The sequence below is a fragment of the Cuculus canorus genome, chromosome 8 (assembly GCF_017976375.1).
Source record: "Cuculus canorus isolate bCucCan1 chromosome 8, bCucCan1.pri, whole genome shotgun sequence".
NCBI classification, from domain to species: domain Eukaryota; kingdom Metazoa; phylum Chordata; class Aves; order Cuculiformes; family Cuculidae; genus Cuculus; species Cuculus canorus.
The window spans coordinates 31,850,154-31,873,988 of NC_071408.1; the positions used below are offsets into that span (position 1 = coordinate 31,850,154).

Below are 23,835 nucleotides of genomic sequence, written 5' to 3' on the forward strand. Positions count from 1 at the left end.
GTGTTCAAGTAATACTTAAGCTTAACCGTGCCAGTAACACATTAGAGGAGAAATGTTTCTTCCAGTCCATTCATGCCAATTGTTTGACAGCATTTCATGTTTCCTCTGTTTCTGCAGGCACTTTTAAAAGCCACAGGAGAGGAAAAGAACACAGATCACCCCCCAAAAAGAAAAAAAATTAAAACCATACGTTCACAAAAGCTGCCAGAGACACACACAGGGCCAAACTCATGGAAGAAATCTATGTAGTGCCCAACTGCTATAAACAAGGTCCTTCAGCTACAATAGCAACTGACCTAGCATCACATTTCCCATCAAAACTTCCAAAAGCACCTGAAGTGCAACGTCCCTTCAGGAAGACAATTATCTTGACCCAAGACTCCAAAAATCACCACAAAGCAGTGTTTCCATATGGATTCTGCAGAAAAAAACCACCATCTACAGACTCAACACCAACGCACGGATTTGGAAGTTCTCTTACATAGATATGGGCTCAGCTGGGGTTCAGTTAACTTGACTCTTAAAAAACTATACTTGACACTTGTTTAAAGAAGTTTACCTCTAGGAGCCATGGTTTTAGTTTTCTGTCCAGCAGAATATCAAATCCCAGGACTTCAAAGCAGACGCTGTCGCTTCCCGGCGCTTGTCCTGGTCTGCACATGCGATAAGCATGAAGAACGTGCGGCTCTGCAACGATGAGAGTCTTCACTACTAACTCCTGCAGGGGGTTGTGTCAGAAAAACTCATCAGGTGAGAAGACACCAGTATATACTGAACTAATGTGATTCATGCTTTAATCTTATAAATTTCATTAAGATATCTAGTTAAAAAAAAAAAGATTTAAAATACCAAATAAATAGATATATTTAAATATATCTATATATATATTAATATATATATTTAAATATATCTATATCTGTCAAATAGATAGATATATATATATGTATTTTATATAGCTCTAGAGTACATTGTTATACTTTCCATAGTACATAAGTACTTTCAGATATATGATAAATACTGAATACATATTTGGACCAAATTATACTATAGGCAATCTTAACCTGTTTGGTTTTTCAATATAATTGTCAATGAATATCCTCACAGTCATATGTGGAGATGATCTCTAACAGTCTTAGGCCTATTCCTCACCTAAAGCAGTGTGTAAGATAACCACAAACATCAATGGCACAGGTTCAAGTACTCAGATATGTGCAACACTAAAATTCAGTAAATATTCATGCACAAAATTCACTTTATACCCTAGGAAAGTCTCTAAGAATTTCAATGGGACGGTTCTTTTGTGTTGCGTTACTTATGTGAATAATCGGAAGGGCTTTTGTCCCTCTGAAGAAGTTCAATTTTAAATTTATCATCAAATTCTAAAACACAATAGTCATATATAGTATGTCTTTTGCGGCATGCATTGCTCATAATTTGGATTAATAAATTCTCAAAAATCCTTCTGGATTCCAGTAAATCCAATGGCAGAAGCAATTAATTTACTAAGAATATACATAAACAACAGAGAAAAGCACATGAGTTTAATCTTACTGAAATATCACTCCAGAATTTTGAGACATCAAGATTATTTGTTTCTAAAAATTCAGTAAACCATTTTATGGAGCGTTTGCTTCCTTTGTCTTCTGTTTCATCCCTTTCAAAGTGTTCATTATGTTTATTAACAGAATAGTTTGTCAGATGCATATACAATTGACTCTAAAAAAAAAAAAAAAAAAAAGGGAGAAAAGAAAAAAAATGCCTTAAATACAATTCCAGAACAGTCAATTCAAAATACATTCCAAAGAAACAAACATTAAATTCATAACGACACAAACAGTTCATATCTGCAAACACACTCTGTGTGGTTTTAGTGTTTCCGATTCTTTGAGATTTCATCTACTGAATGTTCTAGCTTTCTTCTAAGAAAAATTGCCCACGTTTAAGTGAGTTGCAGGCAACTGATGGACTCAACATCTGGTTAGGCAACATAATAGACCTGCCATATAAACAACTACCTAAAAAAGTAGGTACTCATCACAGTAATAATTTAAAATATTTTTTATTTACAAACTCATCTGCCATACCTGCCAAAATTGCTGTGTTTTGCCCGGCTGGGGGCCATTCCGAGGGAGTTACAAGTCAAGATATACGTTACACATACAAGTGAGTGCTGGAGCTCCTTCGCGGAGCCACATGTCACCAGCAATAGATTTCATGGTATCAGTCGCACTCAATAAAAACAATGTTACCTTTCCAAGGCCAATTTATAAATCATTATTTATATGTTTACCCCACCTCCCAGTACAGATATCGATGCAGTTTTCCATCTACACTACCATGATGACTGTCCTCATCACGCTGACAGTTGTCTGTCACATCTGATTCTTTACTTGAGTGCAGCTGAAGTTCTACGCTAACCATAAGCCTTCCATTCCAAATCCTTTTTGATACAATAGCCAAGAGATAATACAGACTTTCTGCTGTCATCTCCCTCAACACACTTTATGCTCTGGGGAGGCCCTGGCCCAGGGTGCCCAGAGCAGTGGTGGCTGCCCCATCCCTGGAGGGGTTCCAGGCCAGGTTGGATGGGGCTTGGAGCCCCTGAGCCAGTGGGAGGTGTCCCTGTGCATGACGGAGGTGTTGGAATTGAATGATCTTTAAGGTCCCTTCCAGCCCAAACCACGCTATGATTCAATGTTTTAAAAAAACTTTATGAAATTAACAAAACCAATCAACTTAATTGCAGGCTAGTTAACAATTTATTATATTACAAGTAATTAATTTCTCCCAGAGCTTCCACTCACTGCTTTGAGAATCATTTGAAACCTATTGCTTTTCAATCATAGATGTCATCTTTCCATAGAATTCAAATTATTTCATACAAAAACAATGATTTCTCAGACTACCAGAAAATTAATGTCTTTTTAGAACACTTGTTAAGCACCTGAACAAAAGATTAATCTTTAGTCTGAAGCTGTGTGGAACAACGTCATCGGTGATAAGCCAGGTCATTTCATACAACAGAAACTACAATTCAAACAGTTGTGAGAACACAGAAACAATTCCCTGTTCTGTTGATCCGCCCAGAGCATATATCAGCGCTGCTAATGCTGAGATTAGTAACAATAAAAGATATTAAAAGCAAACTATCCCAAATAGAATATTGAAACTCTTCCAAATATGCCATTTGCACTGAGCTCCAAATGATACCCGTGTTCTCCAAAGGAGCACTAAGAGACAGTCACACTTTTAAGTGATGAGTAAGGAAAAAGCCTCTCCATGTGGTCTATCGCATAATTATACTGACGTGGCTCTAAAAATACATGGTATGGAACAGGAAATAGAGAGTGAGGTGTAAGAATCTCCATTTTATTGATATCTCTCAATGCTTCAGATCTACTTCTGCCTTAACAAAGACCTCCATTTGGGTCTGTGTCAGGAGACAGGGGTGACACCCCTCAGCAGGGGAAGATGCTCTACAGCGAACAGCATTTAGTGTCCACAAACTAGAGCGTCCTCTACCATCTCCCGGTTCTTTGCAAGTTTATAGGCAGCTCCGGTGTATCACCCCAAAGCTGTCAAGTCCGTGCTCTTCTCCCTGCTGAAGCAGTCGCTGACAAACGGCACCGGCAGCAGATGCCCTCACGTTCAGGGATCACAGTGACCATTCTCCTGCACTGGTGTCTCTGTCGCTGTTTTACTGGATTCTACATAGGCTCCCAACGCAATGGCTGAAACATTGAAGGATCCTCTGCAGAAGCTCTAAATTTCATATAATCCATCATATCACAGAATGATAACCTGGAACGCTTTGGGTTGGAAGGGACCTCAAAGCCCATCCAGTTCCAAACCCCTGCCATGGGCAGGGACACCTCCCACTGTATCAGGTGGATCAAAGCCCCATCCAACCTGGCCTGGAACCCCTCCAGGGATGGGGCAGCCACCACTGCTCTGGGCACCCTGGGCCAGGGCCTCCCCACCCGCACAGTAATAAATTTCTTCCTAAGATCTCATCTCAATCTCTCCTCTTTCAGATTTAAATGGTTCCCCCTCTTCCTCTCCCTGCACTCTCTGATCCAGAGCCCCTCCTCAGCTTTCCTGGAGCCCCTCCAGCACTGGAAGCTGCTCTAAAGTCTCCCTGGAGCCTTCTCTTCTCCAGGCTGAACAACCCCAACTCTCTCAGCCTGTTCCCATATGATCTAGCAGGAAATAAACCTTATTCTCACTCCTAACCTCTCCCAAACTGAAATATAAATATATCAAAAAGCAATGTATATAAAAGCAATATATAAAAAAGCAGATATAAAACCAATGTAACTGCTCTTGAAGTTGTTTTCTTTACTTCACTTTTCTAGGCTGAATGTCAATAATTGACATCTTTCGCTTTCTTTTACTAACTATTTGAACTCTAACTTATTTACATACAAAGTCATATAAAATTTTTCTACATAAGTAAGGCTGCACTTGTGATTTTGATAGAAAATATATATATGTAGTTAAATATATATATATAGTTAAATATTTTTCATTTTAGTTTTTTTCTTCTTCAGTGACAATGCAAAAATTCAGCCAGATAAATACCAAATTAAATCTCATTTCACAACTTACTTTATGTTACCTCCTCCAAACACTGCACAGGTAAAATTCTACATGCAATAAATTGGAATGAACTCCAACTTACCAAATTTGAGTCACTGGGGGGATGATACTTTTCTGTGCCCATTCTCACCAGTCCATCATGATATAAAAATACTTTTAATGGATCACAGGAGGTTACAAGAATATACACGCGTAAATCAAACTTGTAGCCTTCCATAAGAAATGGTTTGTCAAGATATTCTTGAACAATCAAGTGATCCTGAGCTTGTAACTTTTCTCCATTTCTTATTAAAGAGATCCTGGTAAAAACAAAAATTATTTAAAAAACTTTTTTTATATTACTCTTTGAAACAGGGTTTTATGGTGACCCAGCCAGGCAGCCAGACTAAAGCCTACCTGAAGAAAGAGCCTTACGTATCTTATTTGTAGAACAGAGGCAAAGAGCCATTTGCTTACATGGCTTTTTGTTTCCTGTCCTTTCTGGAGCTTCACTGGATGAAAAGAAAGGCAATGAGCCACTTCAAAATAACTTTCTGCTCTCTTTGATTCGACAGCTTGTAATAATGGGTTCCCTCTACACTTAGAAATCGTTTGGCAGAACCACCAGTCTCCAGCTTTCGTGATTATTCTTCTCCAAGCAGCTCTAAAAATAGGTTTCCAGCTTGTCTTTGTCACAACTTCTGCTGGAGGGACAGGTTGCAAAGAACTTGCAGTGCTAAACTGACTCAGGGGTGGATTTAAAGCAGGACGCTGATAGGTACAACTAAGGCAGGCAGAGATGAAGCTCAGTATTTCTATATTCCAATTGCCCCATGTCAGAATGAAAAATGGTTTATATACAGACTATAAACTGGCAATCCTTAACTACACAGCCTTTTAAATAACTGTAGTAGCTAATATTTTTCAGTGTATCAACTCTGAATTCCCATAGCTCTGTTGCCTTAGTCTTGCTCTCTATTATTTATGATACATTTCAGAATCCTGCTGAAAGGGATGCAGCTTATCTTTGCCCTTATAAAGAGCACTGAAAAATAAAGAAATGGAAAAGTTTGGGTGCTTTACTTTTACGCTAAGACTGATGTATTTTTAATAACTAAGAGCTTTACTATACTTTATAATCCACACTGATACTAAAAGCAATAAATCTAAAACTGAAATATCCACAAACAAGAACAGAGTTAAGAATGAAATTGCAACATTTCTCTCTTTTTTTTTTTTTTCCACTGAGCAGCCCTGTCACAGGTAAAACCGTTCCAACCCAACTGCAGGTTGCAGCCTCATCAGAGGTGTTCCTCCTCCAACATAGGTATCATCTGCCAAGAGTACGCCCCCAGCCCCAACAGCTTCACCTCTGTTTCTCCTGTATCTCATCGCTGCTACTCTTAAATGCGTTTGTGCTCCTCTGACTGGTTGCAGTTTTGGTGTGCAGTGGGGTGTCTGGGTGGGTTTCAGAGCTGTAGAAGATCCTCATCCTGAGGATATGACACCCCTGCCACTCTCAACCACCAAACCCCTGCCATTTACGCTCAATACAACCTCACTCTACGGCTAAGCATGACAGATTAATTAGTATATCTAAATATGAGAACAACACCAAGACACCACTTTGGTTTAGGTTTATGTTTTAGCTGTTTCTGCTTGTTAAGCTTTCATCCAATACTTGAACTTTCTTATACTGATCATACAACTTTAACTACAAACTTCTTACTAATACACAGCTTCGCCTGTAACGGGTGAGAAGACTGAAGTCAACACGCAGCTTACCCATGTCCCATCGCACCATTGGCTGGTTTGACTATGAAAGTTTTCTGTCTCCGTTTCTTCTTCAGTTCTTTCACGTAGTTCTGAAACTGCGTGTATTCTGCAGGGAAGATCCATGTTCGAGGAATAAAACTGTACTCCTGCGGCTGACTCTTGATCATTCTGCACAAAGTGGAATTGCGTTAAAATCTTTTAACTCCTTCGATGTATCATCAGGAGTGAAAAGCAGTTACAATAATTTGACAAGGAAACTCGCTTAGCAAAATGATGTAATAGGAAAGCAAACTTCTGCAGCTGTTTAATAACACAGCTCTATAACATTCATATGCATACTTGAAGAACAAAAGCAAACTATCCTGTGCATTTTTGCCTATTATCATATTGTATTTGCTTAGTAGGGTACTGACATCCATCTCATTCCTGTTATAGTTTTTGTTCAGTAACTCAGATGATTTAATGCTATTTCTATTCTTAGAAATATTGAAGTTACCATAGACCGCGTGATCATAGGGCTTTTCCTACCTGACAGACTCCTGGATTCCTCTTATTTTTAATTATGGTTTTCCCTTGGGAGGGTTGGGGATATTTGGCAAGTTTCAAATTGGTACATATTGGAGGATGTACGGGTATCAACACACAAAAACAAAGCACCTGGGGATATATGGAGTTGCTTCATTGGCACAAAAAGTATAAGTAACAAGAACTGAATTTAAAATTAAAATGGAAGATATTTAAGAAGAGGTTTTAGGGATTTTTTCCTAGTCTATTGAAGGAATTCCAAAAGTGAGTAATTGTAGTAAATAGACTTTGACACAAGCAACTGCTCATGCACCTCCAATACAGGGCAAAACACAGAAGCTTGGATTTGTATTTGGTAGCAGCACGGTGTGACTGAGATCCCCTGAGCATCTTACTTAACCAAAGGAGAGCAAAGAAACACAAAATGAGACAAGGCAGGGGAGGACGACGACATTGTGTGTGTGTCATTAGAAGAACTAAAACCAAAATAAGGTTAAGACATAGGGAACAACCTCTGAAACTGAATCTGGTTAAAGGATGCAGCAAAGTCCCAATCTTCCTGCTTTAATAGCTGTGGTAGTGAGCGTATCTCATTTTATAGCTCTGTTGTCTCAATGCAGAAAAGACAAATAGAAGAGGAAAAATGGTAGAGAACTCAGTAGAAGTTTCCATCACTCAAAGCTGTGTGTCTGGCAGACAGGAAACATCTACCCCTACCAGACCGGCAGTATGGGCTACAGACATAGGGGTTAGCTTTAAACAACATCGCTTTAATACTGGTTAAGTTATAGGAGCAATATCGACTTGCTGGTACTATGCAGACTCAATGCCAGCACAATAAATTTAGTCTCTGCCCAGTTAAATACTTATTTTGGGTACTCTGAATACCTGAAACTTCATACATAATCTCATATGAAATTAGTTTGGGTAACTCAAAACTATTCTGTACCATGGGGTGGACACATCCAAAGTACAAATATCCACAAACCAACAGAAAGTAACTAAGAAGTTCCCCAACTTTGATTTTTAAGGAAATGACTCTGTGATGAATTTTAATGCCTTTTAATTAACTACAGGACTTAAGTACACTTCTGTTTTTGTAATGGAAATGAATAGCATCAGGATAAGTTAAATGCAAAAGAGATTCACAATATCATTTTGATTTTTCATTTCTCCTGTGAGACTATGGAACAGTCCTGATAAAACATAAGACACTTTTTCTTTAAATGTCTCAAATATTAATGGAAAAATAAAAAAGCTGCCAAGCACATCTGTAAGGGCAGGACTGCAGCCAAGCCCTGCTGGTATAATAGATGCACTGTCACCAGAGTGTTTAGCCAACTGCCCAACAAACACTCTGCAGAAACCACAACAGCTATCCTAGTCTCGAAGTACTGCATGAGGTTCAGCGCTTCTGCAGCTTCATTGTAACTGCTATTTTTACAGAATCACAGAACGATAGGGGTTAGGAGGCATCATCCAGTCCCACCCCCCAAATCTGAGTTGTTGAAAGCCACCAAAGAGTCAGGAAAAGTTCTTAAAAACAAATAGATATAATAACTCATGATAACAGATTATAATTCATGATTTAAAAGTGTGCTTTTAAAATACTCTCCATCTGCTACATATTTACTAACATTATTACCTTGCTAACTGAATAGCTCACCTAGGCAGAAGTTATCCTACTTTTAGGCAAAAAGCAAGTTCTGTGTTAGCTTCCATCCACCTCCAAGTTATTTATCCTGTATCTCCTGAAGAGCTACACGATACCTACATCCCATTTCACTTACTCTAGATATATTAATGTTATTTTGTGACTCGAGTTCATCAGTTCTGTGTGCCTTTTTCTCTCTTACGCAGAACTGACTACAAACAATAAAATGAAGCAGAATACAAGTTCTGGTGCTCACTAAAACTTTCAAGAAAAGAACTCAGCTCTGTTCTTCCCCTGCTTGGCTCTATTCACAGATGAATTAAGACCATCATCAAGTAGCTTGTGGAATCAAGACCTATTCCATTACAATTACCTATTTTCCAGCACATCTGCTAGCCAGTACTGTGGATAACCAATTCCTCCCTGTGCTGCTCGCTCCATCCTTACCAGGAGGGCTGAGAATTAAACAGCTGGCTATTGTCTTTCTGAGTGCTATTTTAGCCCACAGAAGCGGTTGGATTACGCTCTTGTTTCTCAGAGCGCTTTCTGAGCAGAAGAATTCTGTGCAAAATAGGTTACTGAAGACATGACTTGTCAGTCTAACAACACAAGTTCCACTGCCTGGGTTTCAAGATCCTCTGCCCCTCACATAGGACACAAACAGCAAAGCAATGCTCATATTTGCACCATAATAGTTGTATGCATTCTATATACTATGCGTTGTAGGTACAAAACAGGAAGGGAAATAAAGAGAGAGGAGGTATCACATTAATTACACTAATATATCAAATCAAATACTGATAACAGAAAGTACACTGTGGGTAACAATGGGTGCCAAAAGATTAACTCTATTAATAACTGCTCTTTAAATTAATTTAGATTAGAAGAATCAAAGTATTTACACACACTTCTCCCTAAACTGTTCCTTATTACCAGGCTGTTGAATGATTATTTAGTATTGTTTTCTTTCAGGTCTTGCTCACAGGCTCTCAGCTAGGATAATTCCTGAGAACACAGTTATTCCATTAGAGTGAGAAGAATTCATAACTGAGACAAATGACCCTCTCTGGTTATTTCTTAAACAAACAGTAAGGTGTTTCACATGTTTAAAATTCAACACAGAAATACAATCATTAATTATTTTAAACAAACTATATCTATCTATATAGTAGGGTTTTTTTCTGTTCTAACATTATGTGATATATGCCTGGATATATTAAGTGTATTATGCAATAATTTAACTCTCCCACATTCTGCAATGCGCGGAGAGAGATGAACCCACATCGTTTTCCACCCAAATCCATTGGACAGATACAGCAGCCACTCTAAAGCTACCAAAGCCAAAGTTAATAAGGAACTTCGGAAATTACTCTTGGTCCTCTCATAGCCTCTTCGTAAAAACAAACAAACCCTGCAATAATTCAGTATTGTGCTGCATTAAATACTATGGTTGAAAAACTTCTTAATATCGAAAGAAAGATTACTTAGTCATGTTTCTTGCTAGAAAATCCTTTCTGCAGATCTCTCCCATTCCTGGAAAATGGTTGATTCTCTGAGGAAGGAGAAAAAAAAAGGAAAGGTAGTTAGTACTTCTCCTGGCAAACCTAAAACATTCAGTAAAAATATTTAACTGCATGATCAGGCAAACATAAATAATTTATATGAAACACTAATGAAGATAATATTTATTCTATTAATAATAGATAATTATTAATATTAGTATAATAATAGATATTTAGATATCTATTTAGATACTAATAGATAATTAGTATTTATATTCTACTATGTATTCTTAGCCATACTAAAGATAAGTAAGTAGCATTGTCTTCCACTGACACGACTACATCCATTGAGGCTACCCTACTCTTACTCACAACACTAACTAGGAACAAAGAACACTACCACAAAGTAATGGCAAAAAAAAGCAATTATTTATCCACAGAAACTGGGAATAGAGCTCTGCTCATTAACTTCCTGCTTAAAAGCTTATGAAAAACTTCTAAATGATGCTTTGCACCTTCTTTCAAACCCCGATCATTCACAACACCCAAGTGGCAGACAAAAGCATGAAAGAACAGCCCCAAATATTTAAACACCAGATTCTAAGCGGTGCGAACAGATAACTCTGAAAAAGATAACAGGATTTTAAAATACATAGTGGCATAGCCTTACTTCAGCTTGCTGGTGGTGTTTCGCTTGGGTCTGCCCATGGATAGAACCGACCAGAAGTGAGGGATTACTGAATGTTTCAGAGTGAAGCAGTTTACTGAAACACATCAGAAATCTCAGCTATCCCCTTACCTGATAGTTCCGAAGCTCAGCAATCTTTTCTTGTTGCACAGCAGAATCACTCCATATGAGATTAGCTGTCTCGTCTTCATCACGCGTTTTCACAAATCCCATTTCTCGTATGACTATACGTACTACAGAGAAATCGCATATGTAAAGAACGGTTTGACTCTCTAAAACAAATTCATTTCCAAAATTTCAAAAAATTACGATTTTAAACACTTCCAATATTCAAATCCTTTGTCCAAGACCAATGTTAGCATGCAAGTTATTATTTATCTTGCAGCATTTCCATCAGGCTACTGCAAACCCATCATTACAACATTAAAGCACCTTGTATTGAGGTTGGAATCACCGATGGGAACTATGAAGAGCATCATGGCATTCCACAGTCATATTGTGAAAGTCCACTTGCACCGCTTTTAGACTTAATCCTGGCTATGACATATGATGATTGTGTGTGTCACAATCATGCCTCTTTAGTCAGGGTACAGTAGTTACAAAAGCAAATGCATACACTAATTTAATATTAAAAAAAAAAAAGAGAGAAAAGACTGATGTGTGCCAGGCATAACTCAGGTTGTACGAGAAAAGATTTTTCCGCACTAGCCCCAAGCATCAAAATACAACACATTTGTATATTTTATTGAGAAACCTCTGTATAATGTTTTCCTGTGAGGGTGGGGAGGCCCTGGCCCAGGGTGCCCAGAGCAGTGGGGGCTGCCCCATCCCTGGAGGGGTTCCAGGCCAGGTTGGATGGGGCTTGGAGCAACCTCATCCAGTGGGAGGTGTCCCTGCCCATGGCATAGGGGTTGGATCTAGATGGGCTCTAAGGTCCCTTCCAACCCAAACTATTCTATGATTCTATTCTTTGATTCTATAATCATTAGTGTATTTAACATCAAATTTACACTGTTCATCTTTTCAAGGCTTTCAAGTAAACTTTCAAATATACACATAACTCATAATTAGGGAGTTTTTCAACAGCCTTCTTAATAACCTAATTTATTTGCATTTTGAGGCCCTTTGCTGAGTAACAAATAGTGTTCAAAGCTATTAACTCAATGTTACAAAAAGAGCAAAGATGTCTCACAAAAGAAAAACCTTTGGAATTGTCTCGCTGTCAGCTGGCTGCAAAGTCTATTAATTCACTCCATTAGTAACTCACTTGTGTCAGTGACTACCAGGATGAAAATAAAATATGTAGCTTCCTACCAATTTCATATTTTGTGCCAGCGACATTTGCAGTGATGACTCCATTCTTCTTCTTCTTCTTCCTGACTTTTCTTTTAATTGTGCTTTGATAGGGCAGTTCCGAGCTCAGAGTCAGAGAAGCAGTTCCATGGTTATCTTTGAGAAAATAAATGTAACTATCAACATCTTTCTATCTGGAATAAGGTCTACAAATGAACTAAAAATACAAACATTTGTGTTGTTGCAACTTAGGGGTACAAGCATACTGAATAATTAAGAGGCTATATTAAAAATCCAAGAACAACGTACCTCCGTCATTGGGCAAGGATGGCATTATAACCTAGGAGAGGACAGAAGGAGAGTCCAAATTCTGTTCCAAGTTCTCAGAAAACAATGGAGCCGCCAAAGCCAAATGATTAACTCCAGTCATACCATTTCAGTCTCTGATTACAGCAACTATTCGTTCTGGGATAGACAGATATCTGTGTAAAAAAATACAAGAGAGATTTTGTTATAAAGCAATCCTAGAAAAACATAAACAGCACAAACTAAACATGGAAATGCTTTTAATGAGTCAAAAGTAATGCTTATTTTAAAAGGTTTATCAAGTTATTGTAAATACCAAACTTTGTTCATTACAATTCAATTGGTTTATTTCTAGGAGAAATCATTTTGCAGTATTAGTTTTCAAAATGAGGTTATATTACCTCATTTTCATTTGTGTATGGGAGATTTTGGATAATTAAATCAGTACTGCAAACTGGTATCTCCACAGGGCTCACTGAATTTGTAGTAATTTTAAACTATATTTTAATTAAAAAATTTAAATCAGACACACGGTATTATGCATTTTCAGGTACCAAACGGGAAATAACTGAAGTGACCTTAATAATCTTTTCCCCAGTTTTTCACTTCTCAATATATTTTCAAGCAAGTGTGCGATAATCTCTCGGTAACCCACAGCTGCATCTCATGATCACCTCATGACACAACTGACAACTTCAAAGACGCTTTGCCCATAGAAAGGGGCTGCAGGAAAGCTGGGGAGGGGCTCTTGGTCAGGGAGCGCAGGGACAGTGCTTGGAGCCCCTGATCCAGTGGGAGGTGTCCCCACCCATGGCAGGAGTGGAACTGGATGGGCTTTGAGGACCCAAACCATTCTACAATTTGCATAAAACGCTATTTTTCATGGCTACATTGATGCAAAGTTTCACTTCTTTATTTTTTCCTTACTGAACACACTACCACATGTGACAATCCCACATATTAAAATGTTTAAATTCAGCTTAAGGATGTAAGAGCAATGGCCTGAAAGACTGGGGAAAAAAATCCTAGGAATAAAACACTGACTCCAGGCATGCAGCACTGTTGCAGCACATTCAGCAAGAAAATGCTGGCGTTGGCAGCCTGCCTCAAAGAAATCCATGAGTTTTCGAAACATATTCAATATAAGTCACTGATTTTTAAATGCTTTCATTTCTTGCCACGCATATAATTGCAGAAAAAAGGTCTTATGCTAGCTTTAGAGTAGTTTACATTGCCACTTCTGGTGACTGCAAAACTGATTTTGAATAGCTTTACAGAGAGCACGAGGTATTTCTGCTATAAATAGCAAAAAAATTACAGTTACGTGAAGTTCAGCTATGGCTTAGGAGGCAAAACATATTTGATCATAAGATCGGGCAGGATGGGCATTAGCAAGATGGCCAAAATATCACTTACAAATCCTCAATTTTTATTTGTGTGCGTGCGTACAGACTCGCGTCAGAGAGAGAAGGAAAGAGATACAATTAATGGCCTTAAGTTGCACAAGGGGAGGTTCAGAACGGATATTAGGAAAAACGTCTTTACTGACAGAGCGGTGAAGCCGTGGCAGAGGCTGCTCGGGGCAGTGGGGGAGTCTCCATCCCTGGAGGGGTTCAAAAAACACGTAGCATTTCAGGACATGGTGTTGTAAGCACGGTGGTAATGTGTTGATTGTTGGACTTGATGATCTTATAGGTCTTTGCCAACCATAACGATCTATGATTCTATAATTATATCCTGAACAAGTCACCCTCTTGGTAAGAAAATATAAAATCAGATCCCTTGAGCTGAAAGATCTCGTTTACTTTCAAGACAGACATTTACCCTAAAAAGTCCATTAACACAAAAAGATAAAAAGAACAGATTGTGGTTCTCCTATGACTAAGGGCAAAATTCTGCTTTGTAATAAGGCAACCAAATCTCTCTGATATACATTTAGTGGAGTATCACATATTAACAATAAGCTGCGAGCCTGCGTGTTTATCCAGAAAGTAAGAACAGGAGATGTTTTGTACACAGATCCAATGTTCAACAGCACAATGTCAACTCTCAGCGATTCCCACTTCCATCACGCTTTGCTAAACCAGAACTCGCTAAGAAAGCCTCCCCCAGACTGGACTAAAACTGTTAAGTCATTTTGAAGTTCTAGTGGTTTGGATGCCATCATCTGAGAAGGTGGCCTCAAAGTCCTCCTGCCCACTGCCCTACTAAAATTAGACACCACGATGGGAAAGCAAAGCGTTCATCTTCACTAAAACCACTGCAAAGGAAAAGCAGTGCTAGGCACAATGACTCACAGAATATTGCACGTTATCTGTTTCTCAAGCTAAGAATACCACCAGAAGACAAGACACATTTAGTTCCTGGGAAGAACTCCAAAGCCAATTAAGGACTTGTATGCACATGCCCCAACACCAAGCAGTTGTTCCTCCGTTATACTGGCTGAAAACTTCTAACAAATTTGGAAGAACATCAAGACAACTAATATTTCCCTGTGAGAAACACCAGCCCTTGCTAACACAATGATTTACATGCTATGATATGATAATAAAACCCAAGCAGCTCGTAGAGCTTTCATTCTGCTTGTAATCACAGAAAAACATCTTCCCAAGGCTTCTGTCATTCTGAAGGTGGACCACAAAACTCCAAACTACAGTATGTTGTTGAATTACTCCTTTCCTTTGTATAGAGACTATTCTCCTCCCCTGAGTAGAACACTTCCTAGAGTTTAAATATTACGAAAAGCACCAACACTCAAGGCTGACTTTCAGCCAATCAACTTTGTAGCATGCATATGAGTTGGTGGGAAAGATTTATGGTCACCAGTAGCTTGGTCATACGGAAAACAAAGTAATTGGACTGACTAAATCTCTGGAAACAGATCATGGAAGCAACTCTTTTCTTGATGAGGTTATGGAAAACAATTTTCATCATCACAGTCGAAGCATACGCTCCTGTAATGATGTCAAATCTTGTTACAGAGACACATGCAGTCTATTTGTCAAATCCCAATTGAAACTGAATTTTCTTCAATGACAAGACAACGTACTCTGTATTCCAACTCACTCTAGATTTTTGGCTTTCCACAAGCACCATCCTGTACCAATGAATTTAAACTGCATTCTGCCTTAAGCTTGTGTATAATAACTCAGAATTGTTTTACAATTGCTTCACTTCTCTTAAGTCGCCTATCTCCAATCAACCATTTCCCTGAATACCAAAACACCGGCAGTTCTAAATTAGTAGGTTTCCAAAATATTATACATTGGATGCAGTTCTTTCCTTTGTTTTTACTGGAATCACCTCCTTTCCAATTGACCAGTACAGGTCCGATGAAATTGGACAGTCTGAGCTCATCTTCCCACAGTGTCAAATGAGAGAGGAGAGGTTCAACACCTCCTCTGGGGGAACACATTACCACAAGCATCAGCTGTGAGTTGCAGGCTAAGCCATGGGAGAAGCAGACTCGTTCCTGCTTGGACCTCCACACATTGTGTGTCCATGTGCAGTACCATGAGAAGATCCAATTATGCAGCGAGAAAAATTAGGACCAAGCTACGGGGGTAGCTGCAATCCTCATAGCTAAACTGCAGCTGCTCCTCAGACAACACTTTAGATGAGCAGTTCTCTAACTGGTGGAATGGGTCACTTGGGAATGCCAGGAATCCATCTCTGAGAGCAATTCGTGATGGGCTGTTGCTGAAGGAAAGGGGCTGGAAGAAGAGGGGCACACACTGACAGAGCACGGAGATGCCACAAGCCCTGGCAGCCATGAGCTCCCACACATCTTTCCTCTTTTTGACTTCTATAGAGCAGAGATGACCACAGAGTTACTTCGTTCTCCGACCCAGGCACCTTTCCCTAGCTCACATCTCTTGGCTCATTATCATCACCAGCCCTACTCCCAAGTCAGGCGCCCTGAAGGAAAAGGACGTGCAGCACAAGACCTGCCAGTTAGAGAGAAAGCTTACCGCGGGGCCTCTGGCATCGTGCACCCAGCACAGCAGCAGCATTGTCGGGTTACGATTACATCAACTTTGGAGTCAGTTCTTATAACCGAGACGGGCTTTTACTTATAAAATAAGCAAAACCTACCACCCGCAGTCAGCTACAACCACGTATCTCTCTAGTCTATCTCTCTAGTAACCTACCTGAAAGACCCGTTTCTAAAAGATCGGTTTTAATAACATGAAAAACAAGTATTCTGTTTCCAAACTGGGTCTGATAAGAGCTTGCTTAACCTTGGGAAGTCGGCTATCAGGAATCTCTGAATTCACATTCAGGCAGAAAAAGGTTCACAGTTTCAGCTGTGTAGATCATTTTCCTCCCCAAATCGTGATCCACACAAATCGGTGAAGGTTTGTTCTCACCCATAATGATTCAAGGTGGCTGAACAACAATGGTTAACCTATAAATGGAGAAAGACTTGTGAAGAAATGAATGCGTCTTCATCAGGTTAGCACATTCTTATACAAACAAGCACTTTTATTCCAAGTGTCCTAGCAAAAAAAAAAAAAAGATGAGATGTTATCTTTACCGTTGCCTGGCAAAGGTGTGAGAGAGTGCCACCAAGAGATACACTGCACACAATCCTGTCCTAGAAAAGAAAAGCAGAAGAAAAAAAAAAGAAAAAAAAAATAAAGGAGCTCTTTTCCTCCAGGGAAAGCAGAGGAAAGGTACTGCTGCTGGAGAGGGAAGGGTTGCACGTAGACAGGGACCAGAACAGATGCTTGGGTCTATCTAAGCGAACAGTCTGCGCAAGGTACATAGTGAAGAGCATGGGACAGTGGGAAGAAATGGTTTCTTAGTTAATGGAATGATCCATGTTTCCTTGATAGCGAGTTGCAATATGTTGCAGAAAATTAAGAGTATTTTTGCGCTTACACACAAAGTGTATTGTAAGTAGTTACTACGTTCCCTGAAAAACATTGTTCTGGCCTAGATGATGTAGAAGGATTTTTTAATTAATTCCTAGAGTGGTTTGGGATGGAAAAGACCTTAAAGACCATCCAGTTCCAACACCTCCCACTGGCTCAGGTTGCTCCAAGCCCCATCCAACCTGGTCTGGAACCCCTCCAGGGATGGGGCAGCCACCACTGCTCTGGGCAACCTGGGCCAGGGCCTCCCCACCCTCACAGCAAAACATTTCTTCCCAAGATCTCATCTCAATCTCCTGTCTTAGAGAGGTCATGTCATATTTGCTGGGGCTTAAGATCTGAAGTAGCGTTTTCAGTTCATGTATGTAAAGTTAAGCACATGCATAACCCATGGATGGTCTTCAAGGTCCTTTCCGACCCAAACCATTCTCTGATTCGAGGAAGAAAACTAACATTCCCTAAGCATCTTCCAGTTTACCTGGGTGAAACACTACAAAAGCTAGCTTGCCCATTTTATTGTAATTTCCTGCATTCTTTGTGTACAGACATGTAATCACTTCCTAACGGTGGAATATTTTAGAATAGATTTTAAAACCAGCAGACTGCTTTCCTCTGAGCCCATTACTGCAATTTACTCAGCGCTGTCAAAAGCGTCTGGAAAGGCACAGTAGCTGGGAAGAAACCCACACAGCTCCTGACATAAGGAGCTTTCACTCTGAAATGGAGACACACTGAAGATACCGTTACAGAACTTGGCAGATGACCACAGGGAGGGGAGGACAACATCACAGCGCTGCCATCCCCGCTCCTCCGGTACCTGAAAAATTAACATGACTAAAATTTAATGGAAACATGAAAAGGAAAGAAATGAAAACAGTCCTCGGAGCGTTGACCTAGCAAACATCTGAGTTCTGTTTTTTTCAATCTAACCTAAATAATTAAGTTTTTTACTCCCTTAGATCTTAGAGCGTGAAAGCCTTGATGTGCAGCAGTGAGGATGCTGCTATTTGTTATAGTTACACAAAGCTATAATTGGTTGGTCTGGAATTAAGCTACAAAATGTCAATTCAACCTTAGATTAAGACATTATCAGAAAATATAATAAAAAAAGCCTTTTTTAGTACCACCCTCGAACAGCAAGATAATAACAACTTGCAGTAATTAAAGTGCAGAATTAAGAGCCTCATATCTTTTCACAATGTTTTTTAATGTGTCTTAACAAAATGTATGTTGAAGTGTTCCTGTAAGCATAGCCAAGCAGTTTTCCTTGTAACACGCTAAAAGAACAATTTGGTGGCAAGTTCTGACTCCGACAGAGAAATTCTAAATGCAAAAAGCAACGCTCATTTTGAGTCTCAATGTGTCAAAGTGATAAGCTTGTTTTTAAAAGGCTATCTTTCAGCTGGCTTAAAAATGCATACACGTTAGGGTTCGGTTCAAAATGTCCTCAAGTAAAATGAAATCTATTAATTTCAACCCTTCGCTCTCACCATCAAATGAGACGAGATGTTTATTCAGCAACTCATCCAGATAAAGTGAATGGACAGAGTTCTCAGGAGTTGCTAAACCAGAATACGAACAGCATGATTTCCACATCATAAAGCCTTTTTGAATTGCGTAGTTTTGTAAACCAATCCTCTTAAGCAGTTTATCCAAATGTCCAGAGACTCTAAAACTTCCAAAAATTACTCTGAGCTACCACACAAGCTCCAAAATGACCAAACTAAGCTATGGTAACAGCATTCTGCACTGAATTCATAAGTTACTGTTACTTTAGTGCGAGTTTAACCCTACAACTGCCATTCAAAATCCCAATCAGTAAAGACCCTGGAGTCAAGTCTCGGTCTTCCGCGTGGCACGGTCGACATGCTGGAGGGAAGGGATGCCGTCTAGAGGGACCTGGAGAGGTGGACATATGCAAACTTCACCAAGTTCGACAAGGCCAAATGCAAGGTCCTGCACTGGGGTTGGGGCAATGCCAAGCACAAACACAGGCTGGGTGGAGAATGGGTTGGGAGCAGCCCCAAGGAGAAGGGCTTGGGATGCTGGTGGATGAGAAGCTCAACACGAGCCAGCAACGGGCTCTGGCAGCCCAGAAACCAACCATGTCCAAGGCTGCATCCAAAGAATTGTGACCCCACACACAGTCCTGCATTCAGTTCTGGAGTCCTCTGCACATGAAGGACATGGATCGGTTAGAGCGAGTCCAGAGGAGGCCACAAAGATGATCCAAGGGCTGGAGCACCGCCTGTACAAGGACAGGCTGAGAGAGTTGGGGTTGTTCAGCCTGGAGAAGAGAAGGCTCTGGGAGACCTTAGAGCAGCTTCCAGTAATGAAAGGGGTCCAGAAAAGCTGGAGAGGGGTTCTGGATCAGGGAGTGCAGGGAGAGGATGAGGGGGAATGGTTTTAATATAAAAGAGGGGAGATTGAGATGAGATCTCAGAAAGAAATGTTTTCCTGTAAGGGTGGGGAGGCCCTGGCCCAGGGTGCCCAGAGCAGTGGTGGTGCCCCATCCCTGGAGGGGTTCCAGGCCAGGTTGGATGGGTGGTCCCTTCCAACTCAAACCATTCCATGACTCTGCAACACAGCTTATGTAATTAACAGACTTTTATGATGTCTATTTAGTAAAACTGAAAGCATAAACCACCCTGACCCTTCCAGTTTCAAAACAATGCAAAACTGAGTCCGTGCCACAGTTGGGAACCTGTCTATCTTGCCAGAGAACATAAAAGATATGTTATCTTATATGGTTGGAGCCTGGTCAGAAGATGACCCTTCAGTGCCAGCTCTGAGGCTCAGCCACGCACGTTGGCAAAATCTCGGGAGCTTTGCAGTCTCAGTTCACAGGACATTTTCTTTTGGTCTTTCCTGACTTTGCACTCCACAGCTTTGGGCTGCGTTTTTTCATTGTTTATTATCACAAAATGTCTATGAAATTATACGTATACATCCCTAATTCAGAAAACCAGAGACGTATTAGGAGCCGTTAACATGATGGAAGTGTCACAACATAAGAAATTAGCAGGAATTAATCATTTCCTACTCACAGAGATCAGAATTAGGCACAGAAACAATTTTTTTTCTTTTCAGTGTTGTCTTGAAGCAATACTGCTTCTTTTTCAATTCATCCATTTTCCAAAAGAAAACTTCAAACCCTTGGCCAAATTTAAATCGATGTCAAAGCTTTCAAAGCTGAAGATTGATTTTCTCTTTTATAAATGACCTCTAAAGTGTCTTTCATAGCAGAGCAAACAATGTGACTATCTGTTGGCTCATTCTCACCCTTCAAAAGCCCTTTCTAATGTGACAACACATTTCAGCCTGTTAGCAAATTAAGAACTATAGCATTTCATAGTTATGTTCTTAATATTCAACTACACAGTCACCAAAGTAACGAAGTCAGAATTAGAAGATCACAATAAAAAGGACAATGCCTGAACCTTTTCAGCAAAACACAGGAAATACATTAATTCACAAGTAAAAGAACCTGCATGATGTACAAATCAATACTTCATTAATAAAATGCACTGAACTTTTAATAAACATCATTTGCACTCATAATGGCAAGAAAAATATCGACAAAACCAGCCCCAATAACCCGAAGTGTAACTATTTTTTCATGCAGTAAAAAGCTTAACTTCAGAAAACATACACCTGCATCACTTGCTGTTAAAAATAAAATCAACTTTGATGTTCTTCAATCTGTCAGCAAAACACAGAGACAATGCATAGCTTCTGTACTACTGTTCACCACATCAGTGAGTGTTGATAACACCATGAATCTGTCACGCAGACAAGCATTTCATGAACTCTAGAACAGGAAGTCTTCCTAGCCTCAATCACAATAAGTTCCACTGAACGGTGTTGAGTGGAAAAACATGGAAAACCATGGTGGGGAGGCCCTGGCCCAGGCTGCCCAGAGCAGTGGTGGCTGCCCCATCCCTGGAGGGGTTCAAGGCCAGGTTGGATGGGGCTTGGAGCCCCTGATCCAGTGGGAGGTGTCCCTGCCCACAGCACGGGATTGGAACTGAATGGGCTTTAAGGTCTCTTCCAACCCAAACCATTCTGTTTCTATCATTCTATTCTATCTCTATGTATTTTAACCACCTACCTCAGCAACACCAACAATCATTCTAATTTCATTTAAAATGGCCTTGGAGTGATGTAGGCATTTCCAGCCTAGAAACATATGCTGTGTTAGAATGCTTTGATCACAACAGCTCTGCCAGCGACAGCCAAGCGGCACGATACCCACTGTCCACAGGAGGGCTGGAGCCCTCTCACCTCAAATGAACAATTCCCTTTAAATAAACAGCTGAAGGACCCTTGTTTGATTTGTCTTGGGGACTACGAGTGCAGGATGCCGTGCTGACTGCCAGACTGCCGCACACTGAGGGCCAGCGCTCTTCGTGGTGAAACAGCCACAGCCGCTAAGGAAAGAATCCGATCATGGGCAATACTGACTATGTGTAACAGTAATATCGAAGTCTGACACTAACAGCGTGGTTTGGGTAAAGGAAAACATAAACAAGAGAGAGATAGGAGATTAATTGAGCTGTGACACTGGTGGAAACATCTCTGCTTGCTTTTGGCTTTGCAGTTCCCCATCCATACTCTTCATTACAGCACGGCAACGCACACCAACATGTATCGCACGGTGCTTTGATCTGCGTGCTCCCCACGCTCTTCATTGCTGGAATTAAACTAGTCCTTTCTTTTCTTATCATTCACTTCTCAAAAGATATATTTCTCTTGCAAATGCTGCAGATCTTGAGGATCTACGAGATCAGATAAGTTACCATTTTACATCTATCAGCAGTTATCTTAGTGTAACAGAAACAACACTAACCCTTTAATGAAGCTGATCTACTTGCCATGATTCATTGTATCATAAATAGCCCTTAGGGGGAGATTTATTAAGGATCTTGGAGAAGGGGAAAGAAAAAAAAAAAAAGAATATCTTTAGAAGGCTCCGCCTCACACGAGAAATTCTCTCTCCCGTGCTCCAAGTTCGTGACATTGGCTTAGTGTGAAAATAGCCCCATGTTCAGCAACACAAGAAAACCAATATGATTAAAATCATTTCTTCAGGCCTCTGTGTGTTGCAGGAGTTCCATCTCAGCCCCACGTGTACTCTGCCCCGTCTCATCTCCTATTTTACAGCCGTGCGACTCACAGATCTATTTCAGCATCTCTCGACGGGGGCTGCAGCCATCACACATGGCCCACGACGACTCCCGCTGAGGAATAAACCATCCTGGTCCATGTGCTGCCACATAACAATGTTCCCTAGTTTAGCAACAACGACACTCCCCCAACAGTCTAAAATATAAACAGGCAGACATTAGCCTGCGGCTTCAACACCCAACATATAAATGTTAAATAAAAATCAGGCCTTGAATAAGAATCATAGAATCGCTTGGTTGGAAAAGGCCTTTGAGATTGATTCCAACTATACCTGTCCACTTCTAAACCAGATCCCTAAGCACTTCATCTACCCACCTTCTAAACCCTTCCAGCGATGAGTACTCCATCACCTCCTCGGACAGCCATTCCAGTGATCAATAACCCTTCCAGTGAAGAAATTTTTCCCAGCGTCTAATCTGAACCTGCCCTGGCACAACTTGAGGCCATTCTCTCTTGTCCTATCACCTACCACTTGGGAGAAAAGGCCAGCACCCAGCTTGCTACATTCTCCTTTCTGGTAGACAGTGATAAGGTCTCCCTCCTTTTCTCCAGATTAAACAATCCTGGTTCCCTCAGCCGCCTCTCCTAAGGCTTGTTCTTCAGTCCCTTCACGAGCTTCATTGCCCTTCTCTGGGCAAGCTCCAGGACCTCAATGTCCTTCTTGCAGTGAGGGGAATGCTACCAAGTGCACTCACAAGAAACATCTCTTCAAAGTCTTCTTGACCAAAAAAGTACAAGAAAGACGGGAGATTGAGATGAGATTGTAGGGAGAAATGTTCTGCTGTGAGGGTGGGGAGGCCCTGGCCCAGGTTGCCCAGAGCAGCGGTGGCTGCCCCATCCTGGAGGGGTTCCAGGCCAGGTTGGATGGGGCTTGGAGCCCCTGATCCAGTGGGAGGTGTCCCTGCCCATGGCAGGGTGTGGGACTGAATGGGCTTTAAGGTCCCTTCCAACCCAAACCATTCTTTTTCTATGATCCTACGAAAGGTGCTCTTTCATGATCACCCATTGGTTTATCACATCATACTGACACTTCCAACCACAGATCAATTCGCTCAGCTCCACTGGGAATACTCACAGAATCACAAGGTTAGAAAGGACCCATTGGATCATCAAGTCCAACCATTCCTAACACTCCCTAGACCATGTCCCTCAGCACTTCATCCACCCGTTCATTAACACCTCCAGGGAAGGCGACTCGACCCCCTCCCTGGGCAGCTGTTCCAGTACCCGATGACTCTTACTGTGAAGAATTTTTTTCTGATATCCAACCTGAACCTCCCCTGACGGAGCTTCAGGCCATTCCCTCTTGTCCTGCTTGTATGAGGGTTGGTAGACCTCCAGTATGTTAACGACTGCGCCACATACTTTTACTCTGTATAGAAGAAATGACAGTCAGAAATATTCACAGCTGACCTACAGTATCACTAAGGCTGAGTCAACCAAGACTCG

The 23,835-nt window shown here is 40.6% G+C and overlaps 1 protein-coding gene across 1 annotated transcript in view; it reads right to left on the reverse strand.

Annotated features, from left to right (window-relative positions):
* Positions 1-23,835, reverse strand: part of TTLL7 (tubulin tyrosine ligase like 7) — a 71,783-nt gene that overhangs the window by 35,651 nt on the left and 12,297 nt on the right. The window contains exons 2-9 of the mRNA XM_054072574.1: positions 12,326-12,498; positions 12,038-12,172; positions 10,835-10,956; positions 10,018-10,085; positions 6,364-6,522; positions 4,682-4,898; positions 1,552-1,716; positions 560-718 (exon numbers count right to left, since the gene is read on the reverse strand). Of these exons, the coding sequence (XP_053928549.1) occupies positions 560-718; positions 1,552-1,716; positions 4,682-4,898; positions 6,364-6,522; positions 10,018-10,085; positions 10,835-10,956; positions 12,038-12,172; positions 12,326-12,350 (1,050 nt within the window). The 5' untranslated portion in view covers positions 12,351-12,498. The remainder of the gene's footprint in view (positions 1-559; positions 719-1,551; positions 1,717-4,681; positions 4,899-6,363; positions 6,523-10,017; positions 10,086-10,834; positions 10,957-12,037; positions 12,173-12,325; positions 12,499-23,835) is intronic.